General features: G+C 36.1%; 1 protein-coding gene across 1 annotated transcript; it reads right to left on the bottom strand.

Moving 5' to 3' along the window:
- Positions 1–389: 389 nt before the first annotated feature.
- On the bottom strand, positions 390–22,228 carry PLS1 (plastin 1; the record flags this gene model as incomplete). The annotated part of the gene is made up of 17 exons (XM_084267179.1): positions 390–525; positions 1,012–1,136; positions 3,167–3,290; positions 4,262–4,395; positions 5,016–5,130; positions 6,056–6,134; positions 9,363–9,383; positions 10,248–10,367; positions 11,049–11,244; positions 12,326–12,421; positions 13,819–13,961; positions 14,059–14,224; positions 15,565–15,646; positions 16,531–16,663; positions 18,374–18,503; positions 19,312–19,475; positions 22,159–22,228. The coding sequence occupies 17 exons, from the start codon at positions 22,226–22,228 to the stop codon at positions 390–392; spliced, it is 2,034 nt and encodes a 677-aa protein (XP_084123305.1).
- Between the last annotated feature and the right edge of the window lie 474 nt (positions 22,229–22,702).

The following is a 22,702-nucleotide window of genomic DNA, read 5'->3' as shown; positions in this document are numbered from 1 at the left end:
GCACCTTGAGACCTGTATGACTACATGCAAGTAACACCCACAAAAATCAAAAATCAAACCATGTTTCACAATAGGTCCTGAAATAACATATGCAAAATGATGCAGACTCTTACAATGCTATGGAAATTAATACAAATGAAGCTTGATTGATATGGTGGGGTTTTCGAGCAATACAAATCTGTGATGTTAATTTGGTAATGAACATGTTTGGAACATAAATAATCAATGTTATCAAAGTGAATAAAATTTTAACTAATATAAACACATTGTTAAAACATAATTGCATATTTCTGCATACAAATTTTCTCCTTTTACACTAAGTTTCAGAGCTCTGTAAACTGCGAGGCATTCATCGTGCTTAACATGGCAGGAAGTTACAGTACGTGTCTTCATCTTATTTTGTTCAGTCCTCTTCCCATCAAACACGCAAACACCGTCATCACCATTTTTGGCTTCACTTCAACCAGATCATCTGGGAGAGCATATATCCGAGCACCGATTTTCCGAGCAACTGAAATGGCATACCTTGGAAAACAAGAGAAAATAGAACATTATTTTCCTTGCATCTCCTAGAGCGCCAAGATTCCCAACAACAGATTTCAGTTGCAGGATACGCCTGTTCAGTCAGTACATACACTCTCCAAGAAAATGGATATTAATGTAAACAAAAGCATGCATTAGCAATTGTTTTGGCAGGTGTTTCGCTACTGGTTATCCAAGCATTTATTTTTGTTAAAAACCACATGGATTATGGGAGGCTGTTGATAAACCAAAACAAATGCAGTGATAGTAGGTCCTATCAGCCATGAATTTGAATTTGTACTTTAAATATGCCATTAGATATTAGATTTAATCTAATTATCTATTAGATTTAATAATAGATTCTATATGAAGCAAATTTACTGCTACTAGCATAATCTCTGTTAACAAATCACTAAGTCCTTCATTACGCCATAACTTCATGCATTTTCTGCACTTCAAGTCAATACAAAACATTCATGTAAAACTTACTTAGCATTATTCAGTTTGTCTTGGTCAGAAAGACCTTCTCTCTTGACCATTTCTGGACGAACTGCTTTTGGTGCAATGGCATCTATTAAATCTAGGACAGGTAAACTAGTGCTGATCGATCTGTCCTAAAAGAAAGAGACTCAAGAGATTAGTATATGGAATTTGCATTTATTATTCTGTCATCACAATGCAAAAAACCCCGCAGCACATCTTACATACCTACTGAAATATAACAGCCCATTTTTTTTACTTTGTTCTGCGAAGGTTCCTTCCCCCCATAAGGTCAAATGTTCTGTCTCCCAACCAAAATGAGAAGGCTCACACTCAGTTTTTATATTATTACACAAATTATTTAAATTCATTTTATGAAATAAATTCCCCCCTCCTTCCCTAAGAAAGGAAAGGAAATTTGAAAGTCTGGTCCTTGGACTTCTTCCAAGACAAGAAAAAAGTATTTACATTCCCCAACTGCTTTTATTTTTCTCCTTTTCTTGTAATGGAACTATTTTCTGCAGCAGTTTATGGCTCTTGAATATGTGTCATCTTCTATTCTTAAAGCAGCAAGTGCTATTGGTACAATTATTTCTTCCCAGCTGCTAAGGCAGGTGAGCAGCTGATGATGTCTGGCCACCAGTCAGCAGGCAGTGCCAGGGCAGCCGGCTCTGCTCCTGCAGGGGCTCAGCACATCAGCCCTGTGATGTGACACAGCTACCTTCCCCTGGGTCAGAACTAAGATTTCAAATTCGATGAGTCCTGTAGAGCCACCACATTAACTATACGTTTTAAAACCGCAATATAAATCTTCCTGAAGACACTGAATGCATGGAGTATCCCCCAAGACCATAAGCCAAAACCCCCACACCTCTGTGTATTGTTTGAACTAACAGCAGTTCAACAGAACTCTGCTTTCACAGTCTGCAATAAATATCAGGGACCTCTGCTACATAATCTGCTGCAGTAACCTCAGAACACAGACAAAACATTGAATTGTGAAAGACAATGTATATGTGAATGCTGTGTGAAATTGGTAGGGAAAAAAAAGTATACTGAATAATGTCACTTTACATCAGTAACTCCTTATTTTATTGGTCTACCATCAGTTGAATTACCTGAAAACACAACCAATGCTCCCCCCCCCAAAAAAAAAAAACCCAAAGATATACCAAAAGCAAGATGTTGGGACAGATAATCTTTGTATATTCAAATTATTTATATTACCATTATTACAATTGATGGAAAAGAAAAAGAGAGAAAAGCAGCAGTCTCTTTAAGAAGATAAAGACCTAAGTTACCTTCTACAGTAAAATTTAAATATTTTGTCTTGTAAGAGTATTTAGTATTACTCTTTTGCCTAATGCTTACCTAATTCAATTTCAAAACACAGTGATCTCATAAATAATTCACTTGTTAGGATTTTGTATTCCATCTGTGAGCCACAGACATAACTGCACCAGAGTATACAACGAGCCTGAGTAAGAATGTTATATTTGCATGCAAGTGCAATTATTAATGTAGCATTTCTCAAGAGTGAGATTCACACAGCACGACACACCTGACAGACAACAGTACCACTTTCGGTTTTGTCATTGTTCATATTTCCCCATATATATGGAGAAACCTTTTTACGGGTCTGCTGCACATCAGCAGTGGCACTGAAGGCAAAAGATGTTGATGGTTAACTTGGGCTCCCTCTCCTGGCTCTGTCACACACTAATACATATTTTTGACCACCTTTAACAAAAAATGGGGATTTTCCCCCACCCCCAGGTATTTCCAAAATCATTCTTCATCTTACAACAAGCATGAGAATGCCGGTATCGAAAGATCTGGAAGGTTTATGACATGCCATGCCCCAAAATCGGCAGCTTCAGACATAAGCCCCTTTGAACATTGTGTAGTCTTGGTTTGGGATTTTGGGGTTTTTTTGGGGGTAAGAGTGGTTTGACTCTTACACCAGCAATCAGAATTTCTTTCTGTTTCTTTATTAACAGACATGGAAAATACTTTTGAAGATTCCCAGGGCATCATAAATATTTTCTTAAATAATTACACAAGCTGATGGGAAAGCCACTGTTAAAGTCAAATTGTTAACAGATCTGTTTAAGAATCCCAGATCTGATTATATATGGAAAAAAAAGTAAAGTAGTTTGATTACCTTGAAACTTGTAATTGAAGTTTTCTTATTTGCTTTTGCAAGCGTCTGGTTCACCCATTTAATAATAATTTCATCATTTACTTTTTCTCCCTCTCCAAGGTCTGACAGCACATTCAAAGTATACCTTTAATAAAAGAAAAAAAGAATCTGAGTTCAAGTGAGTGGTAGAACTCGACTCCCCTAACAGTACAAAGATACAAGCAGAAGTAAAATATTACTTCAGGATAGTAACAATGCCAAGTACTCACCTATATAAGGTGCATTTATCCTATAAACTATTTAGTACTTCAAATACGTTTTTTGGTTGTTGCAAGAATAAAAAATAATTCCAAAACTCATAATATTCAAAGTTACATATTCATATATTTGTTTTACTCAGCACATCCTAACTTATTTTCCTTTATAAGTTAAATGGCTTCCCACCATCCAAGTCACCTTGAAAAGTGAATCTCAACAGTCAAAGAAACAAAAAGCACTGAGTGTTTTGTAGCAGATCTAAGAAAATAAACTTATGGGAAAAAAATAGCATTAAAATACTCTTTACTGAAATCTATGTATATTTTTTCCTGCTCGGTGCACTAGCTAGCTTTTGGTTTTGTGATAGTTACGTTCCTGTAGCTGTGATGGCCTAAAAATTTCTTCCCATTTTTAACTTGTATAAATACAAAGAAGGGTTGTATGCTATCTTTCTTTTTTGATTTTACTAATATTTAAATGACACTACTTACAGAAAGACACATGAATCAACATGAAATAATTTCTGCTCTTTTTACTTGCTGCAAGATTTAGAATTTGAATCACAGGTTTTAGTATACAAGGTTTTATTTGTCTGTAAATGGATGTGTACATACACACTCACTACTGGGGCCCAAATCTCTACACAGTATGTAAAACTAAAAGAGAAAAATGTATAAATGTTTATCTTAGAGAAGAGGGATATTTAGGGATTGCTTTCTAAAATACCTGTTGGGTCAACTAAATACTGGCTTTAAGTTGCCTTGTTATACAGAGATAGACACATACACATACATGCAAAGGGGTATTTTTTAATTTATATATAATTCACACATTTATCATATACTGTGCCTAACTTACCTTCTCATCAGCTGCCATACCAAAGCCAAAGTCAGAGTTGGATTACCCTCATTTAGATCATGTCCAGCAATACCAACCAGTGAGAATTTGGCTTTTGACTTCCCGAGTTCTACAGCATAATTGCAATTCTCAATCTAAAAAGAAACACATGCAAATAATGAAAATACCTTAATATTTCTATAATACAGACCCATAATCTACATATATTCTGAATTACTTTGGCTTACTGCTACCTATGGTGAGATGTGTGCTAGAGACGTTTCTAGCCTATCTACACTGAGATTGAAATAACACAATTTTAACTATACATGCAAGTGTGCAAGATTCCAATTATTACCTTTTTTCACTTTTCAAAAAGACAAGTGCACTTCGACTGAAGTCACTGAATTCACATGTGATTACATAAAAACAACCTGGAAAATACTGATATGTGTTTTTCTTAGACACTATCTTTTTTTTTCTCCTCTGCATTTCTGGCTTTTTAACAATCACAGAACTAACTGAAAGCTAGGATTCTTCAAGTGTTCAACAAATTCCCCTGGCAGAATATAATCTGGTCTGTGAAGAAACACCTCACACTATAAGAGCATCAGGCAACAACAGCTGTGTCAGACCTGACTGAATTCCTTTGGAAGCTATTTTCTTCCTTTGCCAGAGCTGTCTCAGTAGCACTCAAATCTAGACAAACCAGAGTACTACAGACAGCACAATGGGAGATACTGAAACAGGACTGAATTACAGAGTTTCTACCCACCTTTTTCATATTACCCCCAAGTAATGGATAAGGAGGTTTGTTGACATGGTTCCAGTTAACCGGCACACGAGTCATTTCATACAACTGGAAGATTATTAAAGCATCAGAGAGGTCACTAAAACAGAATAAAACAGTGTTTTTAAGTACAAAAGCTCATATTCATAATGAAAACATTAAAATAGTTGAGACTTCTCAAAGTGTAATTAAGCTGCTGAAAAATTCCAGTCACATAATTAAAACGTTCTGTTGTGCTGTGGAGAAACTGGCCTACATTTGATTGATTTCTGCAATTATTTACAGTAATTTGAATTTCTAATTCCACAGATTTTAGTAAACTAAGCATAGCCAGTGGTTTTAGCCACTTGAAATAATTCCTTTCATAGGGTAGGCACAGATAAACTATCTAGCTAAAGAGTTTTCATTTATTGATACAGTTTAAGTTTCTTCAGAACTTCCCAAGATGTTATATACTCATGCTTTATCTGCACCTAAATATCTATTTTGCTAAGGAATAATCAAAGCCAATATACTTACGTGAGGAAAATAATACTTTCCTAATACTCTTTTTTTCACATTATAAATTATATTCCTGATCATCCCCTTCAGCTACTCACTAAATTAAATTCTCAAGGTTAAGCTCTCTACAGATGGTATCACTTTACAGAGGTCAGAAAACAGAAACAAATGAAACCTGACAAGTATACACGCAAGCCCATGTTCCCAGTTGCTTCCTATATCCCATCTTTTATTGATGGGATTTGTATCAACTGCTAGCACAATTTGAAAGTGATCAGAAGCATCTAAAAAGCCCTTTCTATTGAGGGAATACCACACTGCATAGATTCTTACAATCTACTCAGCAGACAACTATCTTCTCCTATAGTTTAGAATTATATGGCTGTAGCACAGTTCCTATTACAGTGTGTGGGAACCTGGAAATCACTATTCTAATACAAATACAATCTCCCTTTCTTATTCTTTCCTTCTTTATTCCCGTCATTGAAAAGAAATCAAATGATTATTTTAAAAAATAGTCTTACCTGTATAAGTGATTAACATACGGGTTCACACCCAGTGAATTCATCCAGTTTCTGAAAGTCCTTTCTTCCTTACTTTCTCCTAAGGTGACAAATACAATTCTATTTAAGTTATTGGAAAAAACATTGTAATAAGCAATGTTTAAATGACTCTCACACCTCTTCCTTCCCACCCCCTCCCCAAAAAATGAGTTAATCCTTTTCTTAACAGTGCTTTTTACTGGCCAATAAGTCAAGGCAACCCTATCAAACTCTGAGCCCATCAGTTCTGGGCACTAGGCCAGAGGTGCTGCAGGGAACACGAGTAGATGACATTTTGCTGTGTGAATACAATTTGGTAAGAAAGAGAATTTCATAGTTTGTTGGTTGCATTTTAGCTATCGTGGGGAAAAGTGTGATGATTAATAATAATTTCCTAAAACCAAAATAATTGGAAATTCCATTCAACAGTATCTTTGAATGTATTTGAAATGGCATATTTGTATTAACAGTTAGGACTCATGCTTAATACAATTGGATCAGAAACTGCAGCTGCACTTTTCTTTTCAGGCAGATGTTCCCAACATCAGCTTGTCCAAAGCAACAGACCTCACCTTTTTGGTTTTTAATACTGGAGACCCAGCCAGGCACTATTGTATTGGATAAAATTCCCAAATCTACTTATGTTGCCAAGGGGGCTACTTATTCTGGCAGTTTTAATTAGCAACTCTGCTTATGAGAAACATGGAAAATTCAGTAGTTAAAAAAAGCTTTTATTACTGAATTGTTTTTATCTAATGTAATCACGAGTTCCTGAACTAATGTCCTTTCTCTATGAAGTTACACTTTTCAGGAATACATCAATTTTCTACTTACAACATTACCTAAATTTTAACAATGTATCTGTGGCATGTGAATCAGTGCTGCACAAGCTGTTCTCTTACATCACCAAACACTTAAGAAAATATTTAGCCTGAATATGTGATCTTGGAACAACCTCAATGCTTTGCTCCCCTGGGCTCACAATCCACAGTTAAGAAAACAGAAAGGACATTGAAGAGGGAGAAAACCTCCCGCCAGACAAAGACCAGATTTCTTAAGACTGAAAGACATAAAAATCCAAGTTAAGATTTTTCTTTGCTTTTTTCATTTTTTCCTTAGAGGATAATGGTACCAAATTTGTCTAATGAGGTTTACACAACATGAAAGTGATCTCATTTAGTACTTCAGTTCTACACTGACCACAGAACACCAAATGTTTTTGCAAAATTAAACTATAGAATAAATGTGTATTTATCATCAAAAGAGAAAGGTCTATTCAGGAGTTTTTCTATGCGACAGTGATTTTTAGATTGAGGTTACAATTTTAATTTTCAAAATATATGTATAAATATTCAGAAATTTCACTTGTAATAGACATTTTCCAACAGAATTAAGAAAAATGTTGCAGCCAGCTTACCAGTTACTTTTCAATTATTATAAAAAGGATTATATTCATCCTACTGCTATATTTTCTTTCTAAATTATGAAATCTCTCATATGCAATTCAAACTAGTATTTGTTTCAAAGATTTACTTGTAAAAATTACCAAAGAGTCACTGATGAATACATGCTGAAACAAAGAAAAATACTGTTCTGCAAGGTCTTCAGGCAGTCAGCTGTTTCATTTACTTCTTCCCACAACCAAATTTAAAAGTCAAAGAATTATGTTTTATGACAAAATTAAAAATAGCCATAGAAGACACATGAGCATAATATATAATTTAGGTTTATAAGCAATGATTTAAGAATTTATAGTATTTTGAAGCAAGTTCCTTTTGCTTTTCTCCTTTTTTAAAAGTTTTTAGGCTACTGAGGGTTGAGTTTGTTTGCAATACCTAAAACACTGACTGCAGAGTTCTTTTAGGAAGACGTGTCCACTGCAAAGATAGTAACAAGATTATTTCATGAACCCTCACTAAACAAAACATAGCTACAGAAAGAGATACTTGGCAACTGCACTCAGACTGAGAAATTTAAAATGCATGCTTAATGCTGTCAAAAGAATCTCAGGTAGCCAAGCAGGAGCAAGAGCATGCAAGCTGGGCAGCACCCTTTTGGACAGCGGGAATCCAAGAACTAAACCCAGTGTACTGTTTTTAATATGCCACTCTAAACAAATCCTTTCAGCACACACACATAACCATTTGTAAGTTTTTTTCAGATGGCTGAAATCTGACCAATTTTTTCTCTCTATTCTTTTATTCAAAATATACCTTGTGATCCTATCAGGAGCACATCTTCTGCTGATGCAGCAGATAGCCAAAATCATTGGAAAACTGCAGAAAGGGGGCAGAGCTACACAAAAGAGAGAGGAGCAAATTTGGTAGTATCCTTGACATATATTGCCATCTCTTTGTTTGAGATCATTAAACCATGGAACTGAGAGGGGAGTAGCCATAGGAATGAGGTCAAGACTTGAAAAGGCTCTAAATACCTACTATCCTCTCTGAAAGGTGACCAAGCTCAAGATACAAATTGTACCCTCAGCCCAGTTGTTTGAGTTGGAGCAGCTAACCCTCTTGTGGGACCAGCCTTGAAGTCTCCCAGCAGACTAAGCAACAGCAGCAGAGGACATCTATGCTGGGGGAAACGTGAATAAAGTCCTTCCTCTTCCTCCCCCCAGAACTCAGCTTTCTGTGTGACTTAGACTCCAAACTCTGTTGCCTTCCCCACAAATGAGAAGCTGCTCAGAGCAACAGCAGAACCCAGTTAAAGGTCACACACTGCCTGCGATTAGGACTTCCCCCCTCCATCCCCATACTGTATGAGACAATCATTTCGCTATGCCTGTATATCTGAGGGATAGTCTCTGTATACAAGTCCATATCACCAGACTTGTTAAGCATTATCAGAAATGATAATTTATACACAGTTTTTGTTGTCTTAAACCAAAGAGAACAGCCAAATGGCCCTTATTGGGTGGCACAGCCACTGCAAAGATGGAATTTAATGCAGGAAAATTGGGACTTTTGGCTGCACGTGCTTAGAGCTTTACACCTTGGTTCATGGAAGTTCCCTACTGGTTAAGCTCACAGAAAGAACTACATGACATTTGACTTGCTGCAAGTCCTTGTCCCCATTTTACATGCATCATGGTAGACTATGGGGTTTTTTTGTTGTCTTTTACTTATGACGGCATATTAAAGCAATAGAATAAAACCATAAGAACAGTGCAAAAATCAACCAGAGAAGAAGGACAGAGATGACTAAAACACTAGAGAAAAAAAAAAAAAGAAAAATTGCAAAATAAACACTTTTATGGAGTATGGAAAAGTACTAAATACAGTACCTACATTAGGAGGGGTCAAATCTGCATTTCATGAAGCAAAATAGGAAAGCATTATAAATTATGAGTCAGATTTCAACAGGCAATCTATGATGAAACTATAAAGAAATTAATGTCTTTTATATAACACTACCTTAAGAAAACATCAGTAAAACCACGGGATTTTATGGAAAAAATAAAACAAATTAACAGAAAAGCACGTTAAATACACTCTTTTGGCTGAAATAACTACTTTGATGACTTAGTTCTACATAACACCACAGGAGCTATTATTTGGAGGCAAAGAAGCGTCGCCTACTTGCCTTTGAACAGATAACATTGGCATGATTCTGCATCTCTCAAATATATACTATAAAGAGTAAGTTAAATTTGGCCAGTATATCTCATTACAAAATTGTAATCTAGCATTCAGGTAACTGCAACTTGTTTCAAACTGTTTTAGCAGAGATTTTGATCTCATCTAAATGTTTTAGCAAAGTTCAAAAAGTAGTTCCCATGCCAATGAAAACTCTTCTAAATTTGACCAATCACACCTGCAACTTCATGTTCAGGACAGAGAAGCTGAACTGAAAATATTTCCCCTCCATGCAGCTCCTGTATATATTTTCAGTAAAATTGCAGCAGAGGAAGAGCAGGCCTTTCCTTCAATCGTTTGTCCTGGATAGCAGGGACTGCAGTGACTAGGGATATCACAGCTGAAAAGGGAAGACTACCTCCTGTGCTCTGATAGCTCTACTGCAGCTGGCACCCAGCTGAAACTAGAAGAGCAGGAAGCCTGTAACAGGAGTGGTCTGAGGGATACAAGATTTGTGAAACAGGGATGCAGCAGAGCAGAAAAATTATTAACAGAAAAAAAAAAAAAAAAGGAGCAAAGGAAGATGAACTCACCTAGATGGAAAGGAAACCTGATAGGAACAGTAAGAGGAAGGCAGGAGTAGGCAGTGCAGAGGAATGTGTGAACATTGCTGATGATTCTCCCGAGTGCGGCACCCCTGATTCTCACCATTCCTTTGAGATCAGTGAACAACTGTGAAATACACTGGCAGGAGCCATTTCATTATCCTAGATTAGTTGGGCCACATAAAGGGTAACAGCCAAAGACTGATACCAATTACCCCTTTATGTCTAGTATCAGGGATCTTAACTGTGCAATTGCAGTCCAAACTTGCCAATATGCTGGTATCTATATAGGTTGCTAAAGCAATGGATAAATATACATCACTGATAGAGACGACTTGTTTTTTTTTTAATGTTTCCTGTTTTAAAAGGCAGCAAACTAATACAGATCCACAGACATACATCTAACACAACAGACGAAAAGCTCTTTAAAAGACTGCTACAGTTGCACAGTATAGCACTGCACATCAGGGAAAGCTAAGAGTTTGTGCAACAGCTATGGAAAGAAGCACAGGAAACTGGAAAAAGAAGAAGAGGACAGGTTTTGCTCCCACAAATGAATGACAGAAGGTTATTCAGAAATAGCCTTTGGTCAGGCTAATACAAGCAAACAATATTCACAGTTACAGGGGCTTCTATTATACGGCTTATATTAAATCTAGTGACAAAGCTCTATATGCTGATGTTAATATGGGCACCATCATGCAGGGATCCAACATCACAACCTAGAAGGAATACTTAAATAGATATCACTAATATTCTTATCTCCTGTATGTTTATTAGGTTGAATACCTTCCAATAAATTGAGATCGTAGGATGAGTTGTCAGGCTTGTGTAGGGCTGGATATGTGTTAAAGAGATTTGCAACAAAAGCCAAATTGAGTTTAGGGTTGCCTGCAACCACATCAGCTGGAGTTACAAACTGTCTGCAGCCCAATTTATCTGCCTGTTGGAGCATGTATTCAGCCCTCCTCAAGTCATTTTTATCCTAAAAGAAAAAACAAAAAGAATTTGTAATGAATACTAGCACTTTGCCATTCTTTACTGAATCTTCAGTTTGGCAAACCTGTAAATGACCCATGTCAGTTCCTCCTTTGTTCCCCAATGCCTAAGCTAGCTCTTACAGCCTGTAACAATTCACAACTTGCTTCCACCTTCATCCTTTGCTTCTGGGGCTACCTGTGCAATATTGCTCAGAGGTGTAGTGCGTGTATTTCCATTTCCAGGCTATTGATTCCCAGAAACTTGCTCTAAAACAAGTTGTTACTGTTACTGACACTGGTTTAGAACCCATTACAGAACATGATCACGTGACCTGTAGGATATAACAGCTTAAAAATTAACTTCTATCCTTTCTCACTCCTCCCCAAAACCAAAACAAAAGCCAACAAATAAAACCAAGCTCTCCTCAGTCTGAAAAGACTCGTATGCAAACACAATTCTGTATATGTATTTTCATTGTTATCAAGAATAACAAGATTCAAGATTCTGATTGCTATCTAGATATAGCTCTCTTAGGCAGGCAGTTCTATTTTGTATCAAATGCAATCTCTGAATAAGAGCATCCTGTAGCAGCTTAGAGAACAGTGTTTTCACATCTACCTAGACTGGTTTTATCTTTGCCTTTAGAATGTAGAGCTTGATGGTTGTCACCACTTTCCTGCTGGCTTTCGGAAGGGCTCGCATTTCTGAATGCTGTTTGGTTTGAGGAAGGATCACAAGGTTTGTCAAGTCTACTCTTTCTCCTTGTCTAAGTTGCAAAAAAGCAGAACTGAAGGGTGTTCTAATATTCATGTTAGAAGACACAACAGAAAAGTTAGATACTACCCCAAATAAAACATAGCTCCAAATTTTATACTGCAGGATGCATTATACTCTTTCAACAGCAGCCTGGAAATTTACTCAAGCTTTTACCCACATAACCTTTCGTGATACTGAGGAATCTATATGAGCGTTTGTCTGTGTTGCAAAACTGAAGGGGATTCTGGGACAGCCTTGTAACCAGGATGTGGGATACATACATGGAGGTCTCATAATTCCAGTCTATTTTTACATTTCTGGGTACTTACATGAAATCCTGAAAAGTCAATTTTAATAGGTAATTCATCAGGGTCATCACCTTTGGGTGCAATCTGATTTAACAGATGGTAGTATGCTCTTGAATCCTAAAACAAGAATTGTAATATTTAAAACCGTACAAGCAAGTACATAGCCTTTCACAGCCACTTATCACTCCTACAGTCCAATTCAAAAGCCATACGTTAAAAACATGGCACCCCAACTTCAGGGAATATGGATGAGGTCATACAGAGAAAAGGAATACCTGCTGATTATATTGGAGAAGGTTAATTGAATTTATTTTGCTGGATATGAACTAGACAGCTGTAATTCATATACTTCAGGAAAATTTATATAGATTACCCAGAAAAAACCCCAATTTTTATTTTCAGTGCTGGTATTGTATTCCTTCACTATCCTTCTTAATAAGACTGTTTTATAAAAATGTGTCTCCTATCTGACATGAAAACTGAAATTAAAAATGAAGAGCGAAGTGGGGTTTTTAGGATGAATCTATAGTGACAGAAGAAATTATATTTATTTGATGCCATTTTCAGTATGCTTCTGGATTTTTTTCCCCTACTAGGAAACTAACAAAATAAAACAAAGCTTGCTAGTTTTAGAACTATTTAATACTCCTCTTAAATAGCAGGTAATAATATTTTACCACATTAGTAGTGTAGATGTTTTCATATAAAACCCTACTTAAATGTTTGCTTTAATAATAGTGGTGGCATTTGAAAAGATATATCTAGCAGTTAATGGCATGGTGTACTTCAATGATATGAGGTCTTATCACCTTAAGCGATCATCCTCCTTTGGTTTTAGTTTTAAGAATTTGGGTTTTTCTCTCTTAAACTCAAGTTACTGCAGTATGCACAATCACTGAAGAAGAGAGAAAGCTGCCCCAAGGTACCAAAACGCCTTTGAATCCCTCTGTGTCAGTAAATTGGCACACCAGCAAAGCACAGCAACTGACAGGAGCTGCTCTCCTTGGATCAAGAATCAGTATCTACTGCAGACGGTCATCTAAAGAGCTGTTCACTTATGAAGAAGTTTGCTGCTCTTCAGCAGAATGCCAAGTACAAAGGGCAACCACCATTGGCAAATATGCACTGGAAGGAGATTTAAACCCATACGCTGCTTCTTTAAAATGACAAAAGAAAAGATGGGGGTTTGCAGACCCAGGAGTAGTGAAGGATGGACAGGAAAAAGGTATCTCAAAGTCCTAAGTAACTCTGGTAACACAGTCACAATATCAGAACTTCCATGAATTTAAGTTTGTTTGACTTGGACTGACGTGATAATGCATGGTATGAGCAACTGAATTGGATATGAGAGATCAAAATAATTCTCTTCCAGTACTGCAAAATACAGGATGAACCTATAGCTAGAAAAAGGAGACGACTTATTTTTCTAAATACTTTTGATCTGGCTCATTCATTGTCACACACACTGTGTTTAAATAGCATTACGTTCAATTTTCAGAGAGATTACTACATACCTTAATGTCTTGGCTGAAGTTACTGATTTTCTGCCACCCTGCATTGACCAGATGGTAGTTCACCCACCGTAGCAAGAGCTCTTCTGGGGAAAGCTTCATTAACTCATCCAGTTCCTCCCCTTCATTTAGCAAGGCAATAAGAGCTAAAACCAAGTTTGAAAGAAAGCTGAAATCATTGCTATTGTGGCACTACACTTAATTCCCAATTGTGGACATTGCCATACCTGGCACTACTCTTACCTTCATTTCTGGAAATCTCAATATCAGCAAAAAGACCAACTTTAATGATCTGCCACAAGAGTCCTAATACCAAGTGTGGTTTTCCTTCTTGCAAATCTTGTGATCCAATATTGACAACCGTACAGCCAATAGCAGACGCTGAGTTCAGAGCCAGGTTTAGGTTTTCCTATTTGGAATATCATTAACAAATTACATTAATTATCACAACAAAGGTTGCAATTCTTAATAAATTTGTTCACATTGAATTTTGTAAGTTTAAGAAGTTGTAAGAAATAATGCATTAGTTCAATAGCTCCCAGTGAAAATGGCACCCTGGACATTTTTTTGTGACCCACCATAATATCTTAGCAAAATTTAACGGAGAAACTTCACCAACAGCATTTAATATGAACCCACCAAAAAATCATGGACCATCTTCTGCAGCTTGGATGACTGAGGAATATTCTAATCAAAACATTTTTTGTAACTCCTATCATATACACAAACGTATTGCTCTAAATATGAGGTGATTGATCCTGTGGAAATATGTGCTCATATGGAATTCTGCCCTGTGCAGGAAGCTACTCGCATCACTGTCATACCATCTTGCATCTTAGACAGGCTGACACATTTATTGAAGCCAGTGTTAAATTGTAATTGAACAGACAGCATAAGAAAATCATGACAATTTAACATCCTGACACTGAAAATAAAGCTAATAATTGTCACAGATTAAACCATCAAATTTGAAATACCTGGCAGCTCTCGCAAATATTATTCTCTATTTTCTTGTGTCATATTTTAACTACAGAGACAACACAAACACACTTAGTATCATCTTTTGTGACATATCTTCTTTACCTAAGTAGCAATTACAAAACCCACATGGAGGATTTAGAATATGGTAATTTTCAGATTTTCATATTTCATGTCACAGCCTAATAGGAAAAGTCTGCCAATCAACTGAGGTTTTTAAACAGCATATGTTTGTTTTCTTGTTAGGCTGGTAACTTCGGGATCTACTTCCCTCTTCCAGACCCATTTTCTCACACTCAAAATAAGGCCTTAAAAACTGTTTCTCTCAAACATTTCCATGACTTCGTGCACAATTCGAAGTAGAGCTTCTCATCTTCTGTCCAATCTATTCGCCACTATTGCAAATGCATCACCGTACTACACAGACATACAGATTCTTTCTGCAGTGCTAAAATATAGACCTGACCTTCCACTCAACATCTAAAATTCTTGTCTTCAGATACTTAGTAAAGCAAAATGAGAGTACTGAATAGGGAAAACACTGAGGCAAGCATGAAAAATATGAGTTTTTCAGTAAATCATTTAAAAACCTGGAAGATTCAGCAGAGTTTATTAGGGAATACAATTTCATGTTTTGACTTTTTTTTTTTTAATACATAGGACTTCCCCTCCACCCCGCCCCCTTCCCAAGTGAACCATCATTAAAACAATGCTATAGCAAAATATTTTACTTTTTCATTTGTGGCTACTTCCTATCTGTGCAGTACTTACTGAAATAGTGAAAGGAGTGAGTTTCTTCTTATTAATAGCCCTTTCATCAATTGTATCTGGTTGTGAGAAGTTGATCATTTTACTAAGGAAGAAGAGTCAGATATTATATAAACTTTTTCTCAGAAGATACAGCATTTCATTATAAACATCTAACACTTTAGCTGTAAATATTTCTGACAAGACTAAGTGCCCACCTCATCCTCTAAATCTCCTCTACCTGTTAAATGCTTTTATATTTATCCAAAAACCTCCAGATAATATGTAGCTACAAGAAACTGGAGCAATTGGGTTTTGTGCTTCGGTAAGAGACCATGTCTGTGCTGTCATAAAGTTCTTAAGAAAATTAAGTTGTACATTAGAGACAGTTAAATAGTTTCTAGTGAAAATGTTTGTAATATAGCAAATACATTTTTGTTCTGCATTTCTGTAGTATCTAGCATATGCATGGATCTCAAAGACTAATTCATACCAATACTAATAAGCTGATCCCTTGGTACTATGGTGTATGAATAAGTATTTAGTCTGCTTTAATTAGAAAGTTAGAGCAGACTGAAGTTGAAGGACCTACTATAGGCTCTCTATCTTGCCATGGATTTATGATTCAATAATTACATTTAGTAAGTTTTAAAAAAATTAGAAATAGCAAAGATTTCTAATTATTTTAGCTAGCGAATAAATAACCCATATCGTTACACCTTTTATAAAAAGGCTACACATTTCTGATGTTTATGCTTATGGATCTGAACTGGAAATCCACTTCTATAATGTATGCAGAGCCACACAAAAATTTGCTATAAGTAACATTTCTATGGGCAAACTGATCTTCCTCATCCTACACATTGATTGAAATATTTTAGGGTGGAGACCTGACATTAAGCCTGTCAGTAATTTTTCAATTCATGTTACTGTAATCAACATTTAACATTTGAGATGAATTTCTTTTCCATCTCATAGGCCTGGACTCACCAGAGAAGGATGCCATCTGCAAGGGATTTAAAAAGACTGGCATCTGATGGGTTCATAGGTAGGAGGTGCTTGCAGTCTGGGTCATCCTGGAGAGCTTTATTTATCCAATTAACAAAAGCAACTTTTTCTTCCTCTGAAAAGAAAAACAGCATTAAAATAATCTGCTATCATTTCCAGTAAACATCAGACTTGAGTCACAAAGAATTCATCTGCAGAAAACCCCGTTGCTTTCACAGGGGTAATTACCAAAGAGAGTCAGATCAGTGGGAAAGTATGCAAAAAACCAGAAAGTACAGGCTGATCTCTCTCTTACCCCACCATCTAAACATCTGGTGATTTTCTGAAGGACAACATAAAAATCATTGCAACAAAATGGGTCTCTATGGCTAACTTTTTATTCAGTTTCTCAATCATTACAGTGAAATGAGGGACATTTCTGATCTGAAATACAAAACTTATCAATCTGGTTGGTGGGTTGGTTGCTTGGATCTGTGCCGTTTCTCCAGGAATTCACTGCATGTAACCAACATAATGCTCATTTTTGCTTCTTGAAGCAAGCAGCTGGTTTAAAATGAAGCATTCATTCTGCCTTCAGAATCCACTCTGGACCTCAGAGACTGACAGTATTTTTGAGACTTCTACATGAATTAGTGTGCAGTATCCAACTTTGAGATACCAAAATGTTTAGTACCTCAGTTTTAAATTCTCCTCCTGAGAATTTATTACTGTGTATCTATCTAAGAACATGGATACCAGTCAATTAAGTATCAGTAACTAAATTACCAGAAAGTACAGGTGGTACTCACCTCACCTCAAGAAAGCATACAAAGTCAGTACCTACACCTGACTCATTATACTTCTTTCATTGTCAGTGATAAGAAACATGAAATTCTAATGTACGTGTCATCTCATCATAAACTAGAGAGCTGATGAGGCCAAGTCAGATCAATTGCAGTCTAGAGGGTCGAGTTCCTCTCCACCAAAAACGAAAGGGAATATAAACAATATCTCTGCTGGTGTTCCCCTCCTACAGGCATCCTTTTAGATGGAATACTTTCCCTGCTTTGGAGATATACCAAGCATTATAAAAGGGTAATACCTTGACATAGGTATCATTACCTGTAGCTAACCTAAGTGAATCTTCATCATATATAAAATCTTAACATAGTTCAGCAAATCCCAGACTCAAGTCAACCAAAAAACCCTGTAATAGTACTTATCACAATATGATCCTGAAACAGTTAACATTCTGAATGGGAGCTGTAATGCAATTAGGCAGAATTGCCAATTTAAATGACACACAGTAGAGGGATGTAGAAAGAAACAGAGATCAAATATTAAAAGCAAGTTCTCAAGTACAGGGCAGGCCAAAAACCACTTGGGATCAAACAATTCTGTACTGGCACAGGGATAGCTGAGACAGCCCTTCCATCTATAAACAATACATGGGGATTTCAGTTAACTCTGTGTAAATGAAAATGGGGATTAATTTTTATTTGAACATAGAAATAAGAGCAGTTTAGAATGTAATGAAGTGAAAAACTTGACTTGCATTGCTAGAAGTATGCCAAAGGGGGCATTTATTCCCCACCATCAGTGATTGCTTTCAGTTCTTCTTCCAGCAAAGCTGATGATGGCTATTTTATCTCTGAGTGCAGCATGAAAGTAACAACTGAACAGCCAAAACTACCACTCATATTTATCTTGTCCATCTCCATGTGCTTCCTCTCCATTAATTTGCTTTCAAGAGCAACTTTTTCCAATTGTTTTTTAATTTGTCTGTAGTGCAAATGTAAAGAGTGACCCTCCATGCAAAATTTGCTTGTGTTTAATTATTTCTTACCTGAGTAAGAGTGCTGTGTCCCCTCACTAGATATTGCTGATGTTCCTCCAATTGCTGTAATACCTTGCTTTTTGTTTATTGATTTTCGGAAAGATTTGCTAACATCTTTGCTTTTCAATTCTTGGGTTATCTGGAATAAGGAAAACAATGAGTTAAAGAAAATGCTAAGTGGTAACTCATGTAAGTACTCCAGAGTAGTAATTAACCTGACTATCATTTTTTGTTATTTACACTGACATCTGTTCTGAAGAATAAAAAATACTGTATGGGTAAAACTAGTTTAAATCCCTTCATGAAAGGTGTATACCAGGTATCTAATATATTATTTCTCAGCAAGTACCTCAAGTGCTACCTTTATCAAGCCATGCTATCTAAAAAAGTAGATATGCAACCATGTACACAATTTTTCCACAGGTATTTTTGGAAAACTAAAGAAAACAACTAAAGACCTACAGTTTCAATGACTACAGCATGTTTCTTGCACTTACTTAATCATATGCTTTACAACGAAAGTTTTTCAACTGCTTGATGCCTTGATTCGACTCTAATACTGTAGAGGTCTCAAAACTGACATCAAGAGAATTTAGAGGTTGATATCTAATTATATACTCCTTTGTAGGTAATTAAGGCCTGACCCAACAGTGCCCAACATACATAGTCCATCCCCTCATCTTCGAGGGGATACCAAGTAGAATGACTGAAACTACTCTGTGCTTACATGTTGCCCAAATGAGATCTAATAAATTAAATAGGAGTGTGAAATATAAAGACTGGAAAATAGTTACATAGTATATTGTTAATTGCCACAGAAAATTTTCTCATTCTTAATATATACTTTGATTAAAATACTACTTAGTTGTACCCCCTTGATTTAGTTTTCTATCCTAATTCTCAGCAGATATCAGAAAGCAGAGAAACATCCAAAGGGAATATCTTACAGAGACAAATTCTTCAAAGTTGATTCTTCCATCCTTGTTGCTGTCTGTTACTGCAATGATTTTTTCTACAATCTCCCGGACTTTGTAACCAGGCAAGGGCAGACTTGCTTCTTTAAACAGATCCTGAAGCTCATAATCACTGACATACCCACTGTTGTCAATATCTGTAAAACAAAAGCACAAATTGTTTTTATACTTACATAAACAACCATGTAGAGTAACTGTGGGGACTAAATTGTGAGAAACACAGTTCTAGATGATGACTATTTCATCTGACATAGATAAGTAAGCACAAAGGAATACTTGTGGATTAGAGGCACAAGTGGCTAGGACTTGTGTCATCTTCCTATGTATTTTCCCAGGAACCATTTTATCATCCCAAAGCACAGCTATATAACAAGACAGAAAATTTCACAATAATGAAGTTGTTTCAACTTTTTTTTTTGCGTTAAACCCCCAACAAAATTCTCTGTAAGCCTTCAATTGAAAGTGAGATCAATTATTACATTCCTACTGCCAAATGTTATACCATTTACAATCATAAACTGAAATCTGATGCCTGGTTTTATTAGAAGACCACACTTACAGAAGAAAAACTACATCCACAAGAACTCTGACTCTGCATTTTATTTCTTATGCTAGTATGTGATAGACATGTTCTGTTTTTCAAAACTTTTGATGTGGTTAGATTTATTCATGAAGAATACAGATCATCCTGTATTTATCTGTTTACTGAAAGTTCCTTAATCTCTGAACTGTCTCTGTCGGAAGCAATTTGTATTGCCAACTTCACTTCTACTTGGCTCCCAAGACCACATGTCAAGACAGTCCATGTACAGCAAAGGGTCAAAATATTTTTTTTCAGCAAAAGGTGTCATATAGCTACTCAATTGTGGAAAGAAATGAATGGCTGTATCACATAAAAATCAATCTAAAAAAATTAGTATAATGTGTGTTACTCATGATGAATTAATGCAACAGCACAGAAAACACCAATAAAAATGCTCTTTGTACTTCCACCTTAAGCCAATCTGTGTGCTGAAAGCTGTCTTGAATTCTTGTCTTAGTATAGCAAAGCACCACTTCAGAAACCTATAATGGGCTTTTTGCGATATAATGGATAAATGAATCAAACATATTAACCGTTCCTAATTTTTCATGTATATGCATATTACCATATATATGGATACACATATCTTTACAAACAGAATTTGAGCATGTCCCCTACCTGTCGCACGTCTACACTACAACAAAGCTACAAGAGAAATACTTTAAAAGCACAAAAGGTATAGTCATTCCACAGTGTAGATGAAGTTCAATCAAGTACAAGAAATCATATCCAGCATAACTAGTGCTGGATATAATGTCTATCATTTTATACATTTAATAACAACTTAATATTTTCCAAGCTTAAAAATGTTCATTCTTTTTCATTATCACATTAAAGCTCTTGAAAAATACAAATTAATTGCATTTTCCCAGTTCTATAAATGATTCATCTAATATAAGTAACTTAAGAGAACATCATGAGTAACACAATGAGCCAGAAACAGAATCAACATAATGGGGCCACTTTTCTGACTTGTCAAGGTCTCTTTTTTTTTTTTTACCCCCCTCCATTTACTAGTTGAAAGACCTCACTCTGTACTGTCTTCTAGTGTCAGAACTCAGCCAATAATACCAGAGTGGATGAATATTCATGACATTACAGAAGGGCAAGCAGTGAAAGATGCTTTCACCTCTAGCCATAATTGATTGTTATCGTTTCCCTGCAATCTGTACTACACTATGCAGCTTCTGTACAGCTTCTCAAGGCGGCCACATTTCGCTGATGATGAAAGGCTAATAACACCTATTAAAAAACTCTTTTTGTGTTTTTGATACTAGCAACAATTCACAAATCACTATGCAGACAAAGTTTATGTCTGCACGTGTATTAATCCATCCACTGCTGGAATGCAGACATTTAACAACACATGTAATACAAGGGATACTCTAAAAAGCAGAGGACAAGCTCAAGAGCTCACTCAGGTTACCAGCTATTTTATTTCTCTAGGTTCACCTTTCACTGAGGGTAAGTTTCCATGATGACAAGCAGAGAGTTAAATACATGCCTTATCTCTCAGTTTACCAATATAGCTGCAAGCAATTTATCCATAAAGACACTGGAAATGTAAAAATGAAAGAGAAGAAAAAAGCTACATTATGCTTAATTTTTATATTTTCCAGAAAGCATAATACAATAACGAAGAAAATGCTTTTCAGTAAGAGCAGTGCAGACACTCACTAGAATACAGGCATGAAAACACACAGGAAGTAAAGGGAGAAAAAGGAGGAACGGGTACGGTTTTTTATTAACATCTGATAGCTACAAAAGCAAGATCAAAAGATCTTCAGGTTTAGCTTAAAGTGAAAAATCCAATCCAATAAACAAAAATTTAATAGCTCACCAAAGCATGCAAATAAAGCAAAACCAGTGTCAGCAATCCAGCATGAAAATATATTTAACAATTGAAGATTAGTCACACTGCTGCTTTTTCAGATTTAAGGAGTTCAAAAACCTGAATTTTGAGACTTATCATGCTGCATATACAATGACACAAATAACACAACGACCCAGCAAGAAAATGTTTCTATTTTCATTGCTCAAGTTGAGAGAAACTAATAACCACACAGACTCAGTGAAAATAAGGGGGGTTATGCAAACATTCTTATTTCTTCGATATTACAGGCAACATAGAAGAAAAACATGGCCCTATCAAACACAAAGTGGTACAGAAAGATTTCTTCCACAAAACCTACCTTTGCAGTCTCAGGGATATCATTATTGCCCTACTTAAAACATACCTATTTTACCGAATGCTTCTCTCAGTTCTTCAAGCTCTTCGCGAGAAATAGTAGTTACGTTGTTTTCCATCTTTGGACAGCAAGAAGTGTTGTCCTCAATTGCTTACACCTAATAACAATAAACAAGAAACACATAAAGCTTTAATTACAAGCATATACTACTACTAGTTACTGATCTTTTTAATACAAGGTACCAGACCTCAACAACGTTTCCATGCCTGGCACACTTAAAACACTACAAACAACACTTGAAAGTACATCAAACACCTCCCAATTCTTTACACTGTAACAGTGACTGAGAATTGACAATAGCAGCACCTGTTCTCATACACCTGATGTTTTAATTTGCATAGACAAAGCACTGACCAACAGCTAACCTCCATTGTTTGAGTGGTTTTCCAACATCAAGGTCATTGTGTTTTCAACAAATGATTTTTGGAAAAATTAATTTCTAAGCGCAACACAGTATCATTGCCAATTATTGTTCAGTGCTAGGATGTAGCAGTACTAGTACAGCAGCACAGGTGTCCCACCTCAGCTGACT

The sequence above is a fragment of the Gallinula chloropus genome (assembly GCF_964237585.1).
Source record: "Gallinula chloropus genome assembly, chromosome: 8".
Classification (NCBI taxonomy): domain Eukaryota; kingdom Metazoa; phylum Chordata; class Aves; order Gruiformes; family Rallidae; genus Gallinula; species Gallinula chloropus.
The sequence above is the reverse complement of the archived record's forward strand: the minus strand, read 5'-3'. Positions and strand labels throughout refer to the sequence as shown.